Genomic DNA, 20,293 nt, shown 5'->3' with positions numbered 1-20,293 from the left:
GTTGTGGCTGGCTCCCAAATTCACCCAGGGAGCCCCATGGATGCTGAGATGCACCCTCAACTCTGCAGTGCGGTGGGGGGAGGTTAGACTAGGTAGCCCTTGGGATCTCTTGTTCCGACTCTATTGTATTCCACAAGGCCTGCCTTGTCCCTAAAACTGGTGCTTAGAAACTAAATACAATAGAGTTAAAACCTACAATAAGTCAGCATTACAGTGGAAGTAATCCATCAATAACATAAAGATCGCTGTTGGGGGGAGGAAGGAAGGAAGAAATAGGGAGTCAGTTGATAAGTTAATTATAATTTAATTATAAACGAAGGGGTTTTCAGAGGAAAGATTTCCTATTCCCACGTTAACTTTGGTGCATCCCTCTGGAGCACTTCCATCAGCTACAACATGGAAAGCTGCCTCCTTCTCTCTCCACGGAAAGCAAAGGCAGGCATACAGCCCAAAAGATAAAACTGCAGCATCCATGGATGCATCTGCACTGTAGAAATAAGGCTAAGGGAGGCTGAAGACTTCTCAGGCCACGGATTCCACAGGATGGAGCTACAGCACTTAAAGTGGTGTCAGACTGCATTATTTGAAGAGTGCAGATATACACTCAGTGTTGGTAAAATACTCTGCAGGGTTTTGCGTTCTGCAGAACCCTTTATATGTGGCAAGAGGGGGAAATGTCTCTCACTATTTTGGAAGCACCTGTCTGTTGGTCACACCAGCCCACCACAGCCATCCGTCTTTGGAGAATTTGGTATGTGTGTATGTATGTGTGGACTATGGGAAAGGCCACATCTCCCCATCTCAGCCTGCCTGGGTTTTGTGGTCTTCAGGGAAAGGCTTCCCACCACCTGCCATCACAGGGACATTTCATGAGAAGGCTTCTCGCATTGTGTGAGAAGGCTTGTGTGGCAAATTGAACAAAACCAGTTGGCTCCAAATGCATTTGGAAAAAGCCACAGTTTGGCTTCGGACCGCAATGACACTGGCATTGGTGAATGCCCAAACTATGGTCAAAGAGGCAGCTGTGACTTGCTGCATAACAACATCAAAAGTGCTTCGTGGTCCTCACAAATAAAAAATCCTTTCAGGACCTCTATGTGGGCCTTACAGAAAAAAGAAAGCCCAATTCAATCCCAGATCCACGTTGGGGTGATAACATCATCATCATCATCATCATCCCAAGTTGGGACCCAACTTTTGTTAGACTAACCAACTAGCTGGCTTTGGTAGTGTGAAGTCAAAGGCTTTCATGGCCGGCATCCATAGTTTTTTGTGGGTTTTTCAGGCTATGTGGCCATGTTCTAGAAGAGTTTATTCCTAACGTTTCGCCTTTTGACGTCTCCCCATCGTCAAAAGATGCCAGCCACAGATAGAGGTGAAATGTCCAGAATATACTCTTCTAGAACATGGCCACATAGCCCAAAAACCCACAAAAAAGTATGGCTTTGGTAGCTTCACATGTTTCTTCATCAGGGGAAGGATAGATGGCAAAAAGCACGCAGGGGAAAGAGTGTGCCATTGCTATGGTTGTGCCGTCTACCAACTTGTGACAGTTGTGTAGGAAGCATAGGAGTAAAGTGAGCTGGCGCACCTCTTAAGCTAAGTGGCAATAAAATGGAGACAATAAAGCAAGTTTGCCAAGATTAGCAACATCACAAAGTCTGCAAAGTAACTTCTGCCAATTTTCAGCCAAATCCCCACAATGCAGAGTCTGTCCCAGGGAGGCAATGCACAATGCTCCTGGGCCTCTAAAGGAAGAAGCTGCAGACGCATAAAGGAGAGATGTATTAATCCCTCTGATGATTGACCTTTTTCTCTGCAAAAGGGGAACTGAATCTTTGTGCCTCTTGGATATGACCAAAGTGTTGGACTTCTCACCAAAGTAGCACTTCGTTTCCCTTTCTTCATTGTGGGTCACCACAATTCCCACAAAATGTGAAGATGCTGCTATCACTCAAGTTTGTCACAAATTGGGGACAACATCAGAGCCAGGTGGCTGGTTGTGCTACAGCTAACAAAGGGAAGGCAGGAAAGCCTCCTTCGCGTGTCCTCTGAGCAAGCTGACCATGGCAGGAAACAAACGGACGATGCAACACAAGGCTTGGCACCCACAGAAAATGCCACTGTTTTGGGCTGGAAAATGCCATTCACTCGGGGAGTGGCCGGGAAATGGCCTCAGGAAGCAATGGGGAACTGAGGGAACAGGGCCTCCCTCTTCCCTTATGTTCCTGAGTCTCCAAGGACAAAGCAGCCACAACAGCCGCACAAATGCGTGCGTTTTGTGTTTGTTTGGCAGGCCCAACAAACGACAAATCCCAGGATTCTATGGGATGGAGCCATGACAGTTAAAGCAGTGTCAAAGTGCATTAATTCTACAGTGTAGATGGTGCCAGGGAGAGAGATGTTTAGTTAACCCTGCTACCTCTACATTCACACTGGAGAAATAATCCGGTTTGGCACTGCTTTTCAGCATCCTGGCTCAAGGCTATGGAATTCTGGGAGTTGGAGTTTGTTGTGGGGCCCAGAGTGGAGCTTTGCTTTGCTCCACTCTGGGCCCACAACAAACTCCAACTCCCAGAATTCCATAGCCTTGAGCCAGGACAGTTAAAGCGGTGCCAAACCGGGTTATTTCTCCAGTGTGGATGCAGCCAAAGTGGATCCATTATTCACCCCTTGAGCCCCTGACAGAACATTTTACTGGTCCCAGCCCCTCTCAAGTTCCCCCTATCAGTTTTCCTAAATGTTCCTCATTTAAATCCCTAATTATGTCCTCTCATCACTAATTCCCCTCCCCCTCCTTCACGTTCCTCCTATCGTTTATTAATTTCCCTAATTACCTTTCTCCCTTTAGTCCCTAATTATTTTTCCCCATCTATTTCCCCTACAATCTGTTGTGCTTTTAGTCTCCCTTCCCCACAAAAAGCACCCTCTCTGCTTGCATTTAATCTTGCGATTTGTTTGTGAGGTAATTTAGGAAAATCTTATCTGTGAGGAGAATCTGACCACCAAAAAAAGGTTAAAATGGAGGGTTTCTGTCATATCTGAATTCTGGGGGGAAAGGAGGAACATTTCACCACAAAATACAGCCACTCATATCAAGGGTCTATAGGAGTGGGATAGCTATTTGTTTAAAACACACACACACAAAATTTATTTCACACAAACATGTAGTTTATCACACTGGGGCTAATTTTGGCATTAAAGAGAGATTAAAGCGCATTTAAAGCATCCCACAAATAAAGCGATAATAATAATAATAATAACAACTGTATTCTGCTTTTTCACTAAAGAATCAAAGTGGATTCCAACAGTATAAAATAACACAGCATATAATTAAAATTACAATTAAAAGAATTAATCCCAAAACCTATGGCGCGTAATTTCACAAATTATTATCACATGCAATTGTGCAAATTAAGTGATATCAGAAACGTATTGTCACTGAATTCCCAAAAGTAAAAAGATGCTCATTAATGCTTCTTAGTGAGCACTTTAATGGTGGGTTTTGTGTCACGGCGTGTGAAATCGTTTTGCGTAATTGCGCGATTTTTCTGGGATATTCACGGGATAAACTCCCGATCTCCTTCGTGTGATAAACTCCACAATCATTCACTGCCATTTCCAAGAGTTAGAAGGCATCCTCTATAAGTCAGTCACATAGGAGAAATACCACAGAAAGGACAACCGTGGATGAGGGAATTTATGAAGAAAAATTGATATCATTAGTCAGTATTTTACACACACTCCTTTCATTTAGTTTATGGGAAACAAAAAAGATCCTTTCATGAGGCAAGAGAGAGGTGACATGACAAAGCAGGACCCAAAATGGCTTCTCTTTTAAAATGGCGGCAGTGGTGTCATGGAGGAAATTTTTGTTCCATTGAGGGGATGTTAGAAGTTGATATTTTTATTGGGATTTCATAATGAAATTTAATAGGATTCCCAACAACACCTCAAGGCCACTCCACACTCTAGTTATTTATTTAAACACTCTTTATTTTTAATTGGTATTTAATTGACCATAATGCAGAATAAAAATGGCATATTTAAGTAAATGTTTTGACATTCTTCAAAATTAGTGCTGTACTAACAGGATACCATATTTACTTGTGTTTTTAAACAACTTACTGTTGTTGCTGTTTGTTAGTTTATTATGCTTTAATAATTGGGAGCCACCTTTTGTCCCATATTGGGGAGAATGGCAAGATTTACATGTATAAATAAATAAATATGGACATAAAGGCCTGGCCTTCATAGCTCAGTTTTAACTTGCTTTAAATGTGCTGAAAGAGGAGAGGTGTTGTGTCACTTACATTGTGTAACAAAACAGCAACTTAAACATCCCTAAACAACAAATTCTCAAATTGAAGGTGAGGAGTTGTCTTGTGAAGCATGTGGCCTGTTTCTATGAATATACCGTGTGATAGAGGTCTGTTCTTTATTTATTTTAGGCTCACAGAAGAATTAACACAAAATAAGAAGTGTGAAGTGTGAGTCAACAGCAAGAGGTCTGGACAGCAGGCCTGTCGAATTATGGAAGGAGAAAAAGATGCTTCTCTGATGCCCTTTGTAAAGTAGGTCTCTTCCATTCACTACTACAGAGAAAAGTTGGGTATATTATTTCCCCCCTTTTTTAAATAAGAAGAAAAGAACTGTCTTTGCAGCTGTATAAGAATCACTGCCTGCCATCAGGGATTCCTAAACATCGTGGGGTCACAGACCCTTGTGCAAATCCAATTAAATCTATGGTCACTGAGCAGCAGGCCTGTCGAATTATGGAAGGAGAAAAAGATGCACATACACAATTTTTGCAAAAACAAATACATTACAGCACTGGAAACGGGTTTCTTTCACATGGATTAGTCTGGTAAAAAAGCATTAGCCACAAAATCTTGCAAAGACTGTACGCTTCCTGTTGTTCTGTGCCACCAAGTTGACAGTGGCTTTTGGTGGCTGCATAAAAATGAGACCAAGAGATAAATCAAAATAAACAGATGAGAGATGGCTAAGAGATCCTGTTCTTCACAAGCTGCTCAAGTCTTACACAGTCAGCAGCCATTGCTTCACTGAATAAGCTTTAAAAAGAAGTAGCAAATTTCTCTTTCTTGCATCCCTTCCTCGAACAATGCCTTGCATTCTTAAGGTCAGAGCATTCAGAACTGAGAGCCACCTTACTAAAAACAACTGGATTTCGCTTTCATAACTTGCCTTTTGTGGCTAAAAATTGTTTCCCTGTCCAAGCGCCACCAGTTTCAAAGGTTTCTTGTGCATACTTTTGGAGATTGCCGCTTCTTCCACTGTCCCAGGTCACTTAGCAGAAAAAGAGAGAACTGCTGCCCTATTTGCAGTGATTTCTAATTGCAAGCATGAAGACCCATCACAATGCCCCAAAATATGGTGTTTAACTTGGGGGTCCAATGGACCTCTCTCTAGGGGATCTATGACAGGTCACTATAGGGTCCATTAACTTCCTGCAAGTTTAGACAGATGGATTATCAATAGATAGATAATTTCCTCCCTGTTACCTAGAATTTTTCCTGTCACGGTGCATTTTAAGCTATGTATGCATTCATCTTTTTAAGGGAAGTAGGATGCAAGAAAGAGAAATTTGCTACTTCTTTTTAAAGATTATTCAGTGAAGTAATTGCGTCCCATTTTCAAGAAGTTCCACTTGCAAAATTGTAAAGTACTGACATTTTTGGTTGATTTGCTTTTTTGCAGCTGCTGTTGCCTTTTTTTTTAAAGCAAGGAACAGAAGTGATAAAACAGCAATTTTCAAAGTGTAAAACACTCCCGTTTGGTGTAGTGATGTGAGCGCTGGACCCTGGAGGTTAAGATTTGACTCTTTGCTTGGCCATGGAAACCCACTGGGTGACGTTGGCCAGGTCACACTCTCTCAGCCTCAGAGGACAGCAAAGGCAAATGCCCTTGGATGAAATTGTGCTGAGGAAATCTGTGACAGATTCACCTTAGGGTCGCCATAGGTAGGGAACGACTTGAAGGCAGACAACAACAATGACATGATGACCATAGGCAAAAGTTACCAGCAGGTGGCAGAGATAAACTGAACTGAAAGATGTGAAATTCGTAACATCTCACAGAATGCTAGAGATGGAAGAGACCCCAAGGGCAATCCAGTGCAACCCTATTCTGCCATGCAGGAAGACCCCATCATCACAGCCCTCCCTGGGACAGATGGTCCTCCAGATCCAGTTTAAAAACCGGCAGCAGGGTCTTCCTGTGTTGAACAGCTCTTACTGTCAGAAAATCCCTCCTAATGTTGAGGCGGAAACTCTTTTCCTGTCATTTTAATCCACTGTCTGTGCCTGAGCAACATCACGTCTAAATGACAACGGTTTGTAATGAGGAAGGGCACATAAGCTAGGAGAGGATGCAGAAGTGTGCTTTGCCTGAGCCCCTGGGAAGGGCAAGATGTGGCCCTCTCCTCTCCCTTGTCTTGAGTTAATGGACTGCTACTTGTACTTTTGCACTTTGTACTTAGTCTTCAGCAACTGAGGCCTGGTGCATACCTGTCTCTAAGTCCAGGCTGTAGGCGCTCAGTTTCCCTTCAGAGGGACACCGCAGCAGCCAAGCCGCACGGCGTCCCCCCGGACCAAAAAGAGCCTGGAAAAAACAGGTTCTTTTGGCATGCGGGAGCAATGTCATCAGTGTGCCATTGGCGCACTGTGACGCGTCCATGATGCAAGTGCAGCACCTGGAGGTGTGGACGTGTTGCCGCACCTGCGTTGTGAACATAAAAATGGCGCTGTCCATACATGTTCGGGTTCTGGAGCATGTGGATGCTGTGCGCTCCGGACCCCTAAAATTGGCTCCAGGGGTCTCTTCCAACTCCATCATTCTATGATTCTGTGAATGCAACTTTTGCATTGCGGTGGTTCTTCATAGAAATGTTTTCTCCATGTCTTGTATTAAATCTGCACAGCACAGTGTCCAACTCCATGTACATTTAGAGGACTTTGACTACCCCAGAAAAACCGAGAGCAAGGGAAAGCCAACTGTTTTTAAGATAACTAGAACAGTCTAGAAATGTTCCAGGTGGGAGTAAGAACACATTGTAAACAAGGAGCCAAATGACAGGTCAAAATGGCTACTACGCAAGACGAAAAAGAAAGTGTTATGGATTTTAAGAGAAGCCTTTGTGTGAGATGCCAGCCAAGCTATTTCTAGGAAACAAACGTAAGAATCCTTTGTTCACAGAGAGAATCTTTGTTGGCAGTGCATTTCCGCCTCAGGAGGCAGCAAATAGAGTTCTGTTGAGACGATTCTCTAGGTTTTCCTCCTTTTTCATAGTAGAGGTTTGCCTCTATAACCCTGAAACAATTAATTCAAAACTCATTGTCAAGGTCATGTTCCCTTTCTTCCATTAACTTCTTGTGCTGTAAAAAGGCCTGGGGAGAGCCAGGACAACACAGACATGAACATCTTTATATGCCACAGAGATTAACTATTCATTTGTTCACCTCAAAGAACAGTGGGAGCAGGCAGGAAACTGGCAGAGGGAGAAGGAAAGCCAGAACCCATCTTCTGAGCAAGACGTTACTTCCGAAAAGTCTTCCTTCTAGGTCTCTCTAAACATCTGCTAGAGTACTCTTTGCATGACTTACTTGGTGTTATTAAATTTTATAGCCCATTGCTAAATACAAGGCCTGGGAGGATAATTCCCAATATAGATGAGCCTGCTGGGCAAAACTGCTTATCAGCCTCTGATGGCTATACTTGAAAGGTGGCCTGATCACGTTTGGCAAATCTGTTTCCTAAGGTGAAGTTGGCAGCATTCTGTGTGTCAGCTGCTCTCTTCCTAGAAGTCGAAATGACTAGACTGAGGCTATCCTCCTATTTGGTGAGATGACAGGATTCACTGGAAAAGATGGCCATCCTTGGGAAAGCGGAAGGCAGCAGGGAAAGAGCAGGGCCATGGCTGCCTGCAGTTTCAGGAATTAGAGAGGGGTCCCTGGCTGCTCCTGTCATTTTAGTTCCTGTAAATTTAGCAAGGGAAATCCATTGAAAGAGTCCCTTAAAAACAGGAAAATGTTCTCTAGTAGCTTGCTGAGGGAGGGTTTATTGCCTGTGCTGAAGACAGCTCTCTTGCAATGTTGATCAGGCAACCAAAGAGGACTTTCCTCTTTCCTTGCCTGTCATTCTGTTAATGACTTTCTCTTTGGTTTGCAGTTAATTTGAATGTTGGACATTGCTACATTTTCTCAATGGTTTTCTGTGACATTTGTGATATCGGTTCATCTGTTTCTTATATGTGATTACTTTCTCAGTCTAAAAGAGCATACTTCAAATGGTTGTTATTGCGATATGGCTTCAAGCTGACTCTGATGTCCTTCTCCTAGGTTTTTCTTAGCAGCATGTTTTCCAGAGGAGGCATGCCACATCTGAAGCTGTGAGAGACATGCCCAAGGTTCCCCAGTGAGTTTCCAGGGCTGAGAGGGGATTTGAACCTTGGTCTGCCAAGATTCCTAGTCCAAGCATTATACCACGTTGGCTGCCAGGAAAAATGCCCTCCCAGGAGGTTTGTCATTGCCTTACGAATATGAGGCTGAGGTGGGTCAGCCAGCGGTTTCTGTGGCTGAGCAGAGGTTCAAATCCTGGTTTCCTCAGATTTCTATTGCAGCACTCAGACCTCTTCACTACTCTGGCTCCCTCAAATAGCGCTTAGTATGAAGCAAAAGGGAAAGGAACATCAGGAGGCCCTGTGTTTCCTGGCCAGCTTCTCTGGGCCCAAAGTACAGCCTGATTGGCAGCTGATGGGTTGGAACCTTAAAAGTCTTACGTTTGTGGCTCCTAGTCACTGCTGAAGTCAAGAGGGCCTGAGTAGTTACGAGCAACTTTTCATCCTGCTGTAAACAGATCAGAGCACAACTCATGTGGTTTGGATCCAGTCCTTTGGTTCCACAGCTGTTGAACTCCATCACTCCTGGAGGGAGCTGTCAGTGGCTGAGCACTGTGGCTTGGTTTAGAATGTAAATGAAATATCCGTGTTGGACCCTGCATACATGTAATACACATTGGCTTCATCTCCTTTCCAAGGCAGTCCAAGATGGTCAGCAGGCTCCCTCCAGAGGCAGTGGCTCCCAACTCTGACTATTCCAATGGCGAATTTTGGGACTGGCTCAGCCAGCAGCCCAGGTAAGTTGTGTTGCCACACCCTGCGGCCAAAGTACAGACCAGGCCAGCAGGGATCTTTTTCTCTTCAGTGTCCTTTTCCGTTCTAAAGTCCGTCTAAAAGCAGCAGATGGTTTATGGCAGGTTACAATTGCCCTCAGTGCCACCCCAGCAATATTCAGGCAACAAACAAATTAACAACCTCAAGTAAATGTAAGTTGCAAACAACTTTCCAAGCTTCAAGGCTCATTTCTGAAAATCCACAGATGAGAGTTAATAGAATCACAGACATACTGGAAAGGGTTAGTTTTAGTTAAGCCCTTGGTCCCCTGGCACCGTGATGGGCATGTTTGGTGTGACTGTGGGAGAGGCCCTCCTGGGTGGCTACAGCCATGCCCTGGAACTCCCTGGATAGACTTGGCATCCTTCTGTAGGCAGGGATACATTTTTCTTATTTCAGCAGGATTTGGGGGACTGACACTTTTATAAAGTGGGCTGTACTTTTTATTGATTGATTGATTGATTGATTGCCTGTTCAATTGATAAATGCTGCTAGTGTTACAGACTAATTACATTTTTTTTTTCAACCAGCCCTTGGTGTAGTTTGCCAGTAAAGACTAATTACATTTTAATAGTACCTTTAACAACTTTGTTGTTAACTGCTCTGACCCATGGCAACCCTACGAATGCATCATCTTTGAGAGCACCTGTCCTCAGTGGCCTGCTCCCTTCCTGCCGACTGAGGGATGGGGCTTCCTTGGCTGAGTCTTCCCATCTGGTGTGCAGTCTTCCTCTCTTCCTTCTGTCTTCTACCTTTCCGAGCCCTGATGTCCCTTCTAGCGAGCCATGTCTTCTCACAGTGTGGCCAAAACACAGCAGCCTCAATTTAGGCAACCTGGCTTCTAAAGGGGGGGGGGGGTTCAGTCCTGGTTTGTTCTTGATCCCTTTTGTTTGCCTTTTTAGCAGTCCGCAGTACCTGCAGAACTTTCCTTCAGAACCACATCTCAAATTAGCTGATTTTCTTTCTGTCAGCTTCCTAACTGTAGTGTTCAGCTGTATATCTTTGCATTTTAGGATCTTGCCTAGTTCTTTCATAGCTGCCCTTTCCAGTCCTACTCCTGGTATCCTGACTACAATTTCCACTCTAACCGATTATTGATCCAAGGTATGGAAAGTCTTTAACTGTTTAAATGTTCTCGCCATTTGCATTGAATTTGTCTAGATCTTCTATGGTCATTATTTTTGTTTTCTTACAGTTCAACAGTAAGCCTGTCCTAGCACTCTCTTCCTTGACGTTCCTTAGTTCCAAGGCTTTGGTATTTCCTGCTAGTGTTATGGTGTCATCTGCATATCTTAGGCTGCTGATATTTCTTATTTCAATCTTTACTTCTTCCTCCAAATCTAAACCTGCTCTGTGTATGATATTTTCTCATATAAGTTGAACAAATAGGGTGATAAAATGCAGCCTTCCCTGACTTCCTTTCCAATTAGGAACCATTCTGTTTCTCCAGATTCTGTTCTTACAGTAGCCTCTTGCCCTGAGTACAAGTTATGCATCAGGACAATCAAATGTAGTGGTGCACCCAATTCTTTAAGAGTAATCCACAGCTTTTTGTGATCTATGCAGTGAAAGGCTTGCTATAATCTATAAAGCTCTCAAACCTTACTTAAGGTCTGTGTATATACCTCTGTTCCTTCGCTGCATCTACAAAACTAGGTGCTAGTAAATAGAATCTCATCAACCTAAAAGTAGAAAAATAATTCCTAAATCATAAGACTATTAAAAATGGAGTTCGTTGACTGCTGAAATTGCAGGGCTAAAACTGTCAAAATGAAGGGTGCTAGGCATCAGTTGTCTACATGGTTCCTTGGCCATCAGAAACATGTGCATAGGCAAAACACTCAAATGTGTCCCAAATGTACCCAACATTTAGACCAGTTAAGAATGTTATTTAGCAGAATTTAGACTATGTACAATTACATCTAATATGTGGATGTCGAGTGTCTGTGACTCAGAAAAGCATTCTCCATCCCAGGTACACATTTGATATATGCTACATGTTTAAGTGAAAAAGAATGGTAGTTAGCTGAGTACTTTTATCTTTCAGCTCCTGTTGGATGGAAGAATACCGCGAGGCACCAGCCCTGCTGGTAGGTTTTTAATGGATGGCATTAAATTTGCTTTTCTCCTGCAAAACTAATGCCTCATGTAAAAATAGGAAAATGTAAATTCTGTACCGTTTGTCTCTGTGTCTCTCTGTGTGCATTTCTCTGCAAGCCTCATTTGCTTTATGGAACCTGACATCTTTTGAAGCGTGAAGTGAGTGTGTCACATGTTTGTGAAAAGAGGGAAGATTATTATTTTGCCTGGAGATTTTTACTAGGCTTCAGGCCAATTGCCCAGGGAAAGAGATCATAACACTTTATGCAAGTAGAATGGGTGTTTTAATGCCATTTTCTATTTCCCTCACTCTCAGGAGGGCTGCACACTGCTAAGAAAATCAGGAAATGGCATTAAAAAAGCAGACATGTGTCTCTGGAAAGACCATCCGTTGGTGCCCACCTGTTGGTACTGTGCCAGTGTCACATGCTGCCCACACACTGCCCACGCATGGAAGTAGACAAAGAACTCGCAAGGGGAAGGATGCGCTCCCAGCGTATATACACATGCACGCCCACACACCATGCCTGACAATAACACCATGCGTCCCTCACCTCACTGGCACAGCCTGGCCATGCTGGCTCTGGGGTTCAGGGATGTGCAGTCCAAAAAGAGGTAACATTTCCAAGCATAGTGTCACATGTCTGGGTATGTTCTGTTCCACCACTTTTATCTTTTGTACTAGCTGTATATGCTGCCCTTTACCAGAGTAGTGGGTTTTTAGCAGACCTTGCTCTGGGCCCTTCCTCTGGCATAAATCAGATGTGAACCATGTTTAACTGGGGAATTAATTGCAATTTGCAAGAGCTTTTTGCCAGGTGGGAGATGAGGTGCCTTTCTCCCTCTCCCTGCCTTTTCTGCCTTCCACTAGCTGTGGATAATCAATGTATTTATGGATTTTATTCTAAGTCAGAACAGTTTTCCTGGATTGACACTCCTCCCTCCCCCTTAAAAGAAATGAATTCTCTTGCAGAGAAGCAGGTGGATCTTGTATTTTAATACTTTTCTGAGCTGAGAAAGATGCCTGGAGATGTTTTGGGTTTTCCCCTCCTCACTTTGTCCCTCCAGCTACATTATTTTCTGCCTTTCAGCCCGGTGCAGAACTTCAGGGGTTGTGATTTTCCTGCACTTAGCTGACTGATGGTTGCTAATTAGGGATGAGTGGAGCTGAGCTCCTTAGGCTGAGCAGGGCTAACAGTTTAGTGAATGCATGGAGGACCCCTTGCCCTCTCACCTCCCTGCCCCAAAACAGGACCTGTCCAAAGGGACGGCGGCAGAGAGTTGTCAGGGAGTTGAGTCATGCAGCCACCACCTGCGTCCCCTGCAAGCGCTCACAATAGACACCAAGCTATCACAGCCAACTTGGCTAAGGATAATAAGGGTTGGAGTCCAAATTGAGGAAGGCTAGTAGGCACCCTGACTTTACAGGTATGTGGGAAGGATGCAGGGGAGATAAGTGAAACTTAGTTGTGGGGAGCGTCACATAGAGGGGGAGAGGTATACCCCTCCATCTCCCATGTTCAGAAAGGAAACTCTTTACAAGCCAAAGAAATGGGGGAGTAGGGTAAGGGCAGTGAAGTCCTTGTTGTTATATGCCTTCAAGTCATTTCCAGCTTATGGCAACCCTATCACAGGGTTCTCTGGGGCTGAGAGTGTGTGACTTGCACAGGGTTACCCAATGGATTTCCATGGCTGAAAGGTGAATCGAACCCTGGTCTCCAGAGTTGTAGTCCAAAGCAGAAACCATGACGCCATGCTGGCTCTCGGTACTGATCTTAGACGATCAATAATATTTGTGGCTGAAATAATTTTCTTGAGGGCCTGTTTTCTCCACACAAGTCCAAAATGCTTTGGTCTTATTTCTTAGATATTGATATCTCAGTGCCCCCTTCCTTCCCACTGCTGCTGGCGTCTGGCACCCATAAGGCCATGCTGAGGCACATGTCAAGCTCTCCCAGGATGAGATGTTTCCTGCACAAATGGGCATTTTGAGAAGAATCTACTGTTCGGGGGCATTATCATCAACATTATTATTATTTTTACATTTCTAGGACAAAACACAGATGTGTCACATCAGACTTTCTTCTTTTCAAAAAGGAGCCTCACCTTTTCTCTCTCTTATATGGGAGGGGTAAATAGAAAAGTACGTCCAGTTTGGCAGTGTTTGTTATCCCCATCATGGGTGTCACTGGGGTTGTGGACCAGACCAGGTGACATCCTGAGGTTGGGGGGGATGATACCATTGCTCCCCAAACGTCTGCCTTTGGGCAGAAAGGGGCCGTGGCGTTCACCTGCAGCCCTTTAAAATACTGAAGAGATGGGGTGCGTGGGGTGAGGCTCGGTGGCAGGAGAAAAGAGAGGCCCCAGAATTTTAAAACAAATTTAAACCATTAAAACAATTTTTTAAAATTCAAACATTATTTTAAATTTTTATTTAAAAACAACACATCTTACCAAAGTTTGGCTTTAAGCCCATGACATGTAAATACATTTAGGCTGTGCATACGATATTGCAATTTAGAGGTAAATTTTTTAATTTTGCTAGCTGTTTAAATCATAAATATTGTCGTTACATTCAATGATATATGGGAATTACAATCTACAAGTAACATTAGTACAAAAAAACATTACTAAGAATTCTGCATGGTCTGCTATGGGAGGAGGTCAATGGGGATGTGAGACACCAGGAGGGACTGCACCAGGTGATCCCAATCCACTGACACCCATCACTATCATCAGCACCATCCTCCTTGTGGCTATCAAACCCAATGCCCGTTTGTATGAATCCGTGCCTGGCTCTTGTCTTCTTTCCTCCCCAGACCTCTGGCCCAGTGGTGCAAAGACTGGGTGGCGATGGGGAGGCAGCCGGCTCTCTTCCCTGGCCGACAGTGGTGCCAACGCTCCAGAAGCTCCCGTCCCCCAAGGAGCTCTGCAGGGGGAAGAAAAAGGGGCTCAAACGGAGGAGGTTTGAGAATGTTAGAGCCTTGTCAGTTTTGTATCATCTGGAGGAGTTGAAGAGAAGACAGAGCAGCATTGATGAGTAGGTACCTTTAGTAACGAATGGGAAAATAGGACCCAGGTGTCCTTGCACAAACACACACTCACAATCACACTCCCACAGACTTACATCTGGAAAGGCAGCCCAAGGGCCATCCATCTACGTCAGCCTTGCAGGAAGTTCCCAAGAGGTGGGCCATCCAACCTTGGTTTTAAATCTTCCATTGCGCCCTGAGTAAGAAGTCTGGGCCTCAAATGAAATGCCAGCTTACATGACAAATGCAAGTTGGTAGTTTTTCAGATGCCACAATATTTTTTGTTCCTTTTCTGGCAATGGGCTAAAATGGATAACCCCATCCCACCCAGTCCCTGATCTGAATCGTTTATGGCCCTCTTCTCTATCCCTCCCTTGCTCTGCCTACAGATGTTGGCAGCATCAGGACCATGCTTGTTATTCCAGGGTAATACATATTGTGTGATCACCTCAATACCCACAATTGCTCGGGGTTTAGCTACAGAGGGGCAAAATGTGGGCATTGCCTCTCCAAATATGAATTTACTCATGCATTTTCCTCCACTCCCTACATCTTTAGCATTGCAGAGACTGAGATACTGAAAATTGTTCATACCTAGAACTCTTCTATTTGGTTACTCTTTGCCGGCCCTTTTCTTTGGATGCCTAAATTCTTATTTCTAAAGGTTCAACCAAATGATCCTCACCAAACTATAAATCCCAGGATTCATAAGCTGCAGCCATGGCAATTAGACGTGACATCATAGCGTTACAATTGAATAGTGTGAAAGGCCCTCAGGCTCACAGATTTCTTCTCTTTCCCATGTTCTGCCTCCTCCAGCATTGAGGCTAATATCTCCTATTGCTTGGCAAAGGCAGTGTGCTTGGGTGGGACTGAGCAACTCTGCTGAATTCACAACTTTAGTTGTTGAAAGGTCTAGGCTCCAGCTGCACTTATGTGGAAGTACACTCTGTGGCAGTATTAATGAGACTAAAGATTTATTTTCATGTTGGGATATATAGACATCGGTGCAAATATAGAAAGAGAAATGATCCTTGGTTCACATCAAAGCTAACATAATGATGGGTATTCTGTTTCATTTCTCTATTGTATCTCGGTGTGGGTGGCTGAGAATTACCATGGAAACCTCCCCCAAAGGGCAGTATTTCTGTTGTTGTTGTGTGACTTCCAGCCAACTTTGACTTATGGCAACCCTCTCTTAGGGTTTTCTTGGCAACATTTGTTGTTAAGAAGAGTTTTGCCACTGTGGCCTTCCTCTCAGGCTACTGAGAGAAGAGTGCGCTTGCCAAGGTCCATCCAGTGGATTTTCTTAGATTTTAAAAATGCGCTTGCAGACATACGCATTCAGGACTAAAACAGATGCAGTGGCTGGGCTGAGAGTTTTATTTTCCCAGGAACAAAGTATTTAACTGAACACTGGAAATATGCTTTCCTGCAACAGAAGGCCCTCCCTTGAGGAAACATGCCAACGTCAGCCGAGTAACAATAACCAAGCAGTGATTTTGCTTTAGGAAACACACACACACACAAAGCTTAAATGCCAGTGTTCCAGTCTTTTCAACAGCCACCTCTGCTTTCTGTTCAAAGGCTCAAGAAGGCGACCTGGGGGGGATGCATACCCCAGTCATGCTGCAGAGGAGAAGACGCAGTTGACCCACTCCATGAAGGCCATGCAAGCCCATTTTTCAAGCCAATGCCCGCCCTCCTCTATGAAGAGTGCTCATTTGTTGATGGACACTGCAATGCACAGGTAAACAAAGGCGTTTATCAGACGAGGTTTCTTCAGCTCAGATCTGGGGCTTTTGCGGATTGGGCCTTTCGCATTGACATGATAACAAGAATGTATTTTCATACCTGGTTGCTTTACATGTGAGCCCCTTCCGCGGGACTTCCGAACGGAATCCTTACTGGCTCCTCATTTTGGCGCGATTTGGCAAGTTCGCTAAATAAGTGGATTGACGCAATTCGCATTGGGGCTCTGTTCAATCTCACTGCGAATTGGTCTGTTGTGGAATCCCAATCCTGAACACGATCGCAAGACCCCCAGGTTGCAAATCTCCCATGATGCCCTGATGCAATTTGCCCCATTTACTTCCGGTGGCTCTTTTTGCAACCGGGGCTCCATTGGAGCTCTCTCTCTGCTTCCCCCCTCTTCCCCGATGCAACTTCGGCAGAGCAGCCAGGCTAGCAGCGCCTTTCTCCCTCTCTCTCTCACACACACACATATCCCTGGCAGCCAAGTTCAAAGGGATCCTGTGTCAGAGCCCCATCCATTTCATCCTCATGTACATCTATCCTCCTGTTAATCTCCGCATCTATCTCATACATGCACACACACACAGAGACACACACACACACACACACATATCTCTGGCAGCCAAGATCCTTAGAGACAGTAGCAAAAGCTGTATCAATTTGCCTATTTACATAATTGGAAAGAGCAGCATTACATTCGATTGGTAACATTCATTCGCAATCCAGCAGTCATTGCAAAGGAAAAAATATGCGCATAGGCGGAGAAAAATAATTTAAAAAAACATCAAAGGGAAAAGGTCCCTGATGGATAGGAGAGGCTTGTCTTGCTCTGCCCCCCCCCACCTGCCCTGAATTGACCCTTGCTCCTGCTCCCTATCTATCTATCTATCTATCTATCTATCTATCTATCTATCTTGCCAAGAACATGCACATTTTTTCCAAAAATAATTTATTATTTTAAAATAATAATAATAATAATTTAGGTTACTAGTTGGCCAAGGCACCAGAACTCTCTGGCAGAGAAGGCTCAATGTCTCTGGACACTACAGTTCCCAGAATTCCATAGCACTGAGCCAGGACAGTTAAACTGGAGTTAAACTGGATTATCTCCCCAGTGTGGATGCAACCTAAGAGAAGGCAACTGAATGACAGGAGGATAGATGTAGATATATAGAGATATAGATATAGCTCTTTAAGGGCTTTTGGACTTCAGCTCCCAGAATCCCAGGCTATTGGCCAACATGGCTGAAGCTTCTGGGAGCTGAAGTCCAGGATCCTTTAAAGGGCACAGTTTGGGGACCACTGGGATAGATATAAATGTGGAGGAATTGGATCGGGGCTCTGACATGGAGGACCCTTTGAATTTGGCTGCCAGGGAAGGGAAACTAGAAGGGAGGAAGGAAAAAGAGGGAGCTGTCATTCAGGTGAGGCTAGCATTTGCATGAAAGTGGAACCAGGCTCCCTTCTTAGCCCTGGAAGTGCAAAGGTTCAGGATGCCTTCAGCAGGGACATAGCCAAGGGGGGGTTCTTGGGGTCCGGACCCCCCCTTCCATTACAAAAATGAATGGTGTGTGCTGCTGCGCCGCTGCACTCAAGCCCCATTATAATGGTGGCATTTAGTCTGGACCCCCCCCTTCCTAAAATCCTAGCTACGTCCCTGCCTTCAGGGCCCCACTGAGCATGTGCAAGGGTCCCAATTCGAATAGTTGAATCCTCATGGTATGCACCAGTGTGGAACTACAATTTGCACTCACTCCACTTTCCCTGAATCCGTATCACATGACTTCCTTCAATTCGATTCCCCCTCAGTTCGGAAGGGCATCAGAATAGGAGCCAGGTATGAAAATACATTCTTGTTATCATGTCAATGCGAATGGCCCAATCCGCAAAAGCCCCAGATCTGAGGTCTTCTGATAAACGCCAAGGACTTTCTCAACCTGAAACACAGCAGGCTGAGCCCTCCTCGCCTCATAGGCCACGGAGAGAGTGTTGCTTGAGTCCCACATCTCAAAGCCTGTCCTTTCTTCCTTCATGCTCAGGGTGACCAGGATGAGAACGCTCCTTGTGTTAAATTTGGTGCCTTTGATGTGAATGGCATCCTCTGCAGCTGTGAGGAATTTTATGCTTAATGCATTATGCTTAATGATGTCACCAGAGGCTCACCCAGGCAATGTATTCCACTGTCCAACAGCTCTTACAGTCACTAAGTTCCTCCTAACATTTAGGTGGAATCTCTTTTCTTGCCATTTGAATCCACGGGTTCATGAGTCTCTGGCTCCATCTTCTACATGACATCAGATGACTCGATCATGTCCCTTCTCAGTCTTCTTTTCCAAACTGAACGTCCCCAGCTCTCTCAGTCGTTCCTAAGGCTTGGTTTCTAGACCTTTGACCATCTTGGTTGTCCAGTGTCTAAGCGGTTTACAACTGTAAGCTAATTGCCCCCAACAATCTGGGGACTCATTTTAGCAACCTACTCGGAAGGATGCAAGCCTAAGTCGAGCTTCAGCCCTTTTGCTGGTCTTGAACTGGCAACCTTATGGTTTTGAGTGAGTGGCTGCAGGACAGGCATTGAACCACTGCGGCACCAGGGCTCCTAACCTTACAATATCCTTCTTGAACTTTGATGCCCAGAACTGGGAACTGTATTCAAAGTGAGTGTGACCAAAGCAGGATAGAGGGGCACTCTGCCTTCCCTGGAGCTGGCTACGTCACAAGGGGCCATCCCTAGGCCTTGGTTTTTGATGCTGAAATCTCAGGGCCTGAGAGAGTTGTGACAGTAATCACCCTCAGCACCTTTCCTCTCCTGATGCCCAGGTGCCAGGCGTCTCTTTCAAAGGACAGCAGAAGCAGTCACAACACTCTCTTCCACGCATGTGAGGCGACACTGCTGACTCTTGCCCACGTTCCCCTCCCCTCCTCTGCTATGACACCCCACACGGCAGTGCTGCTAAGTGAGCGATAACCGAGAGTTGAAACTTCCAAGGGTGCCAAGGGTATGTATTCTCTACCTGGCTGGAGATGGATCTCTCAGCTCACAGCCCGCTTCCAGAAGGGTGAGAAAAGGGACAGTAGGGCATGGAAACAGATACACTAAACCTAAAGTGCAGAAACAGATACCAGGCCTTATGTGAAGGGAATCCAAGAAACAAAAGGGAATGTTGTGTTAGATGGCCTTGGAACCATAGCTGACTCCATCATCTACTTGATACCCCTTGAGAGGTATATCAGGTCCCCTCTCTGTCTCCTCCTCCCCAGACTAAGCATATGCTCTGCTCCTTAAAATGTTACTCATAGGGCTTGGAGGCTGCCAGACCTTTGGTCATCTTGGTCATGCTCCTCTGGACGCCCCTCAGCCTGTTGATAACCTTCTTGAAGGGAGCTTCTGTTGTTCTTTCTCCACTGCTGACCCCCAGCACCATTTGGTTGCTCACAAACAGCTAATCCTCCACATACTTATTCCCCTTTGAAAGCCTTCTAGGGTAGTGGCTCTGCATGCCACACCTAGTCCACACTGAATTGCACGCAGTAGTCATAATGCATCATGGTTGCACCAACCCTTGGACTGTGCCTACTCCCCCATTTTGCTGGGTGGCCCCGGGTTCTGCTCTCCTGAGGGAGTGAGGAGAACCTGTCTCTGACAATGCCTAAAATCCCCATTTCAGCTCCTGTACCCGCAGTGGAACCCTAGTGCAAGGGAGCAGCTGGAGATCCCTCAAGAAAGCCCCGTTGTCTCCTACACTTTGGCCACACAGAAGAGAGAGCCAATGGCAGTGGCACTGGCAGCATGCCAGCCTGGTCAAGGAGAGGAAGAGGAGGACGAGGAGGATGGCTTTTGGGGGTTTGAGCTGCGGTCTGAAGAGTGATGATGTTGGCCATGATGTATCTAGGTGTGTATCTCTCTGTCCCCATCTCAACTGGAGACCAACCCTACTGGAGCCATTGCTATCCCTCTTGTTCTTGTTGAGTTCCTGTTATTGTTGCAGCAAACACTGTGGCCTTTTGGCGTATGTGTATTTGTATGTCCTCTCTTTCTCTCTCTCACACACACACAAACTGCGTTTTCTCCCTCTGGTTCTTTATGCTGGCAGCAAACCTTTGCTGGTGGGCTGCGAAAAAAGACAAAATGGGAGGCAGGGAGGAAGAAGCAAGCCAGTGCCACGGAAACTTCGGGAGTGTTTCCATAGTAATCGGGTACCAGCAGAAGAGGAGA

At 45.1% G+C, this 20,293-nt stretch overlaps 1 protein-coding gene across 10 annotated transcripts; it reads left to right on the top strand.

The window, feature by feature from the left end:
* The first annotated feature begins 539 nt into the window (after nt 1–539).
* INCA1 (inhibitor of CDK, cyclin A1 interacting protein 1) lies at nt 540–20,092 on the top strand. 10 transcript variants are annotated; one of them, XM_089479967.1, is made up of 7 exons: nt 540–751; nt 4,452–4,574; nt 9,058–9,156; nt 11,241–11,283; nt 14,113–14,333; nt 15,913–16,075; nt 19,746–20,092. In XM_089479967.1, the coding sequence occupies exons 2-7, from the start codon at nt 4,534–4,536 to the stop codon at nt 19,944–19,946; spliced, it is 768 nt and encodes a 255-aa protein (XP_089336093.1). In that variant the 5' UTR covers nt 540–751; nt 4,452–4,533; the 3' UTR covers nt 19,947–20,092. The 10 variants fall into 10 exon arrangements, with proteins under 10 accessions (XP_089336093.1, XP_089336095.1, XP_089336094.1 ...); XM_089479969.1 differs by lacking the exon at nt 540–751 and adding an exon at nt 1,883–1,992; XM_089479968.1 differs by lacking the exon at nt 540–751 and adding an exon at nt 2,026–2,272.
* Nucleotides 20,093–20,293: the final 201 nt, after the last annotated feature.

The sequence above is a fragment of the Sceloporus occidentalis genome, unplaced genomic scaffold, assembly GCF_023333645.1.
Source record: "Sceloporus occidentalis isolate IW3139 unplaced genomic scaffold, rSceOcc1.0.p SCAF_14, whole genome shotgun sequence".
Lineage (NCBI taxonomy): Eukaryota > Metazoa > Chordata > Lepidosauria > Squamata > Phrynosomatidae > Sceloporus > Sceloporus occidentalis.
Note: the sequence above shows the minus strand (reverse complement) of the source record. Positions and strands in the feature narration are given on the sequence as shown.

Bases quoted from the DNA above. Each gene is read 5' to 3' on its own strand.
- INCA1 (XM_089479967.1), top strand. From the start codon at position 4,534: ATGGAAGGAGAAAAAGATGCTTCTCTGATGCCCTTTGTAAA. The intron at 4,575-9,057 runs GTAGGTCTCTTC...CTCCTTTCCAAG, and splicing joins TCTCTGATGCCCTTTGTAAA to GCAGTCCAAGATGGTCAGCA. The intron at 11,284-14,112 runs GTAGGTTTTTAA...TTTCCTCCCCAG, and splicing joins GCGAGGCACCAGCCCTGCTG to ACCTCTGGCCCAGTGGTGCA.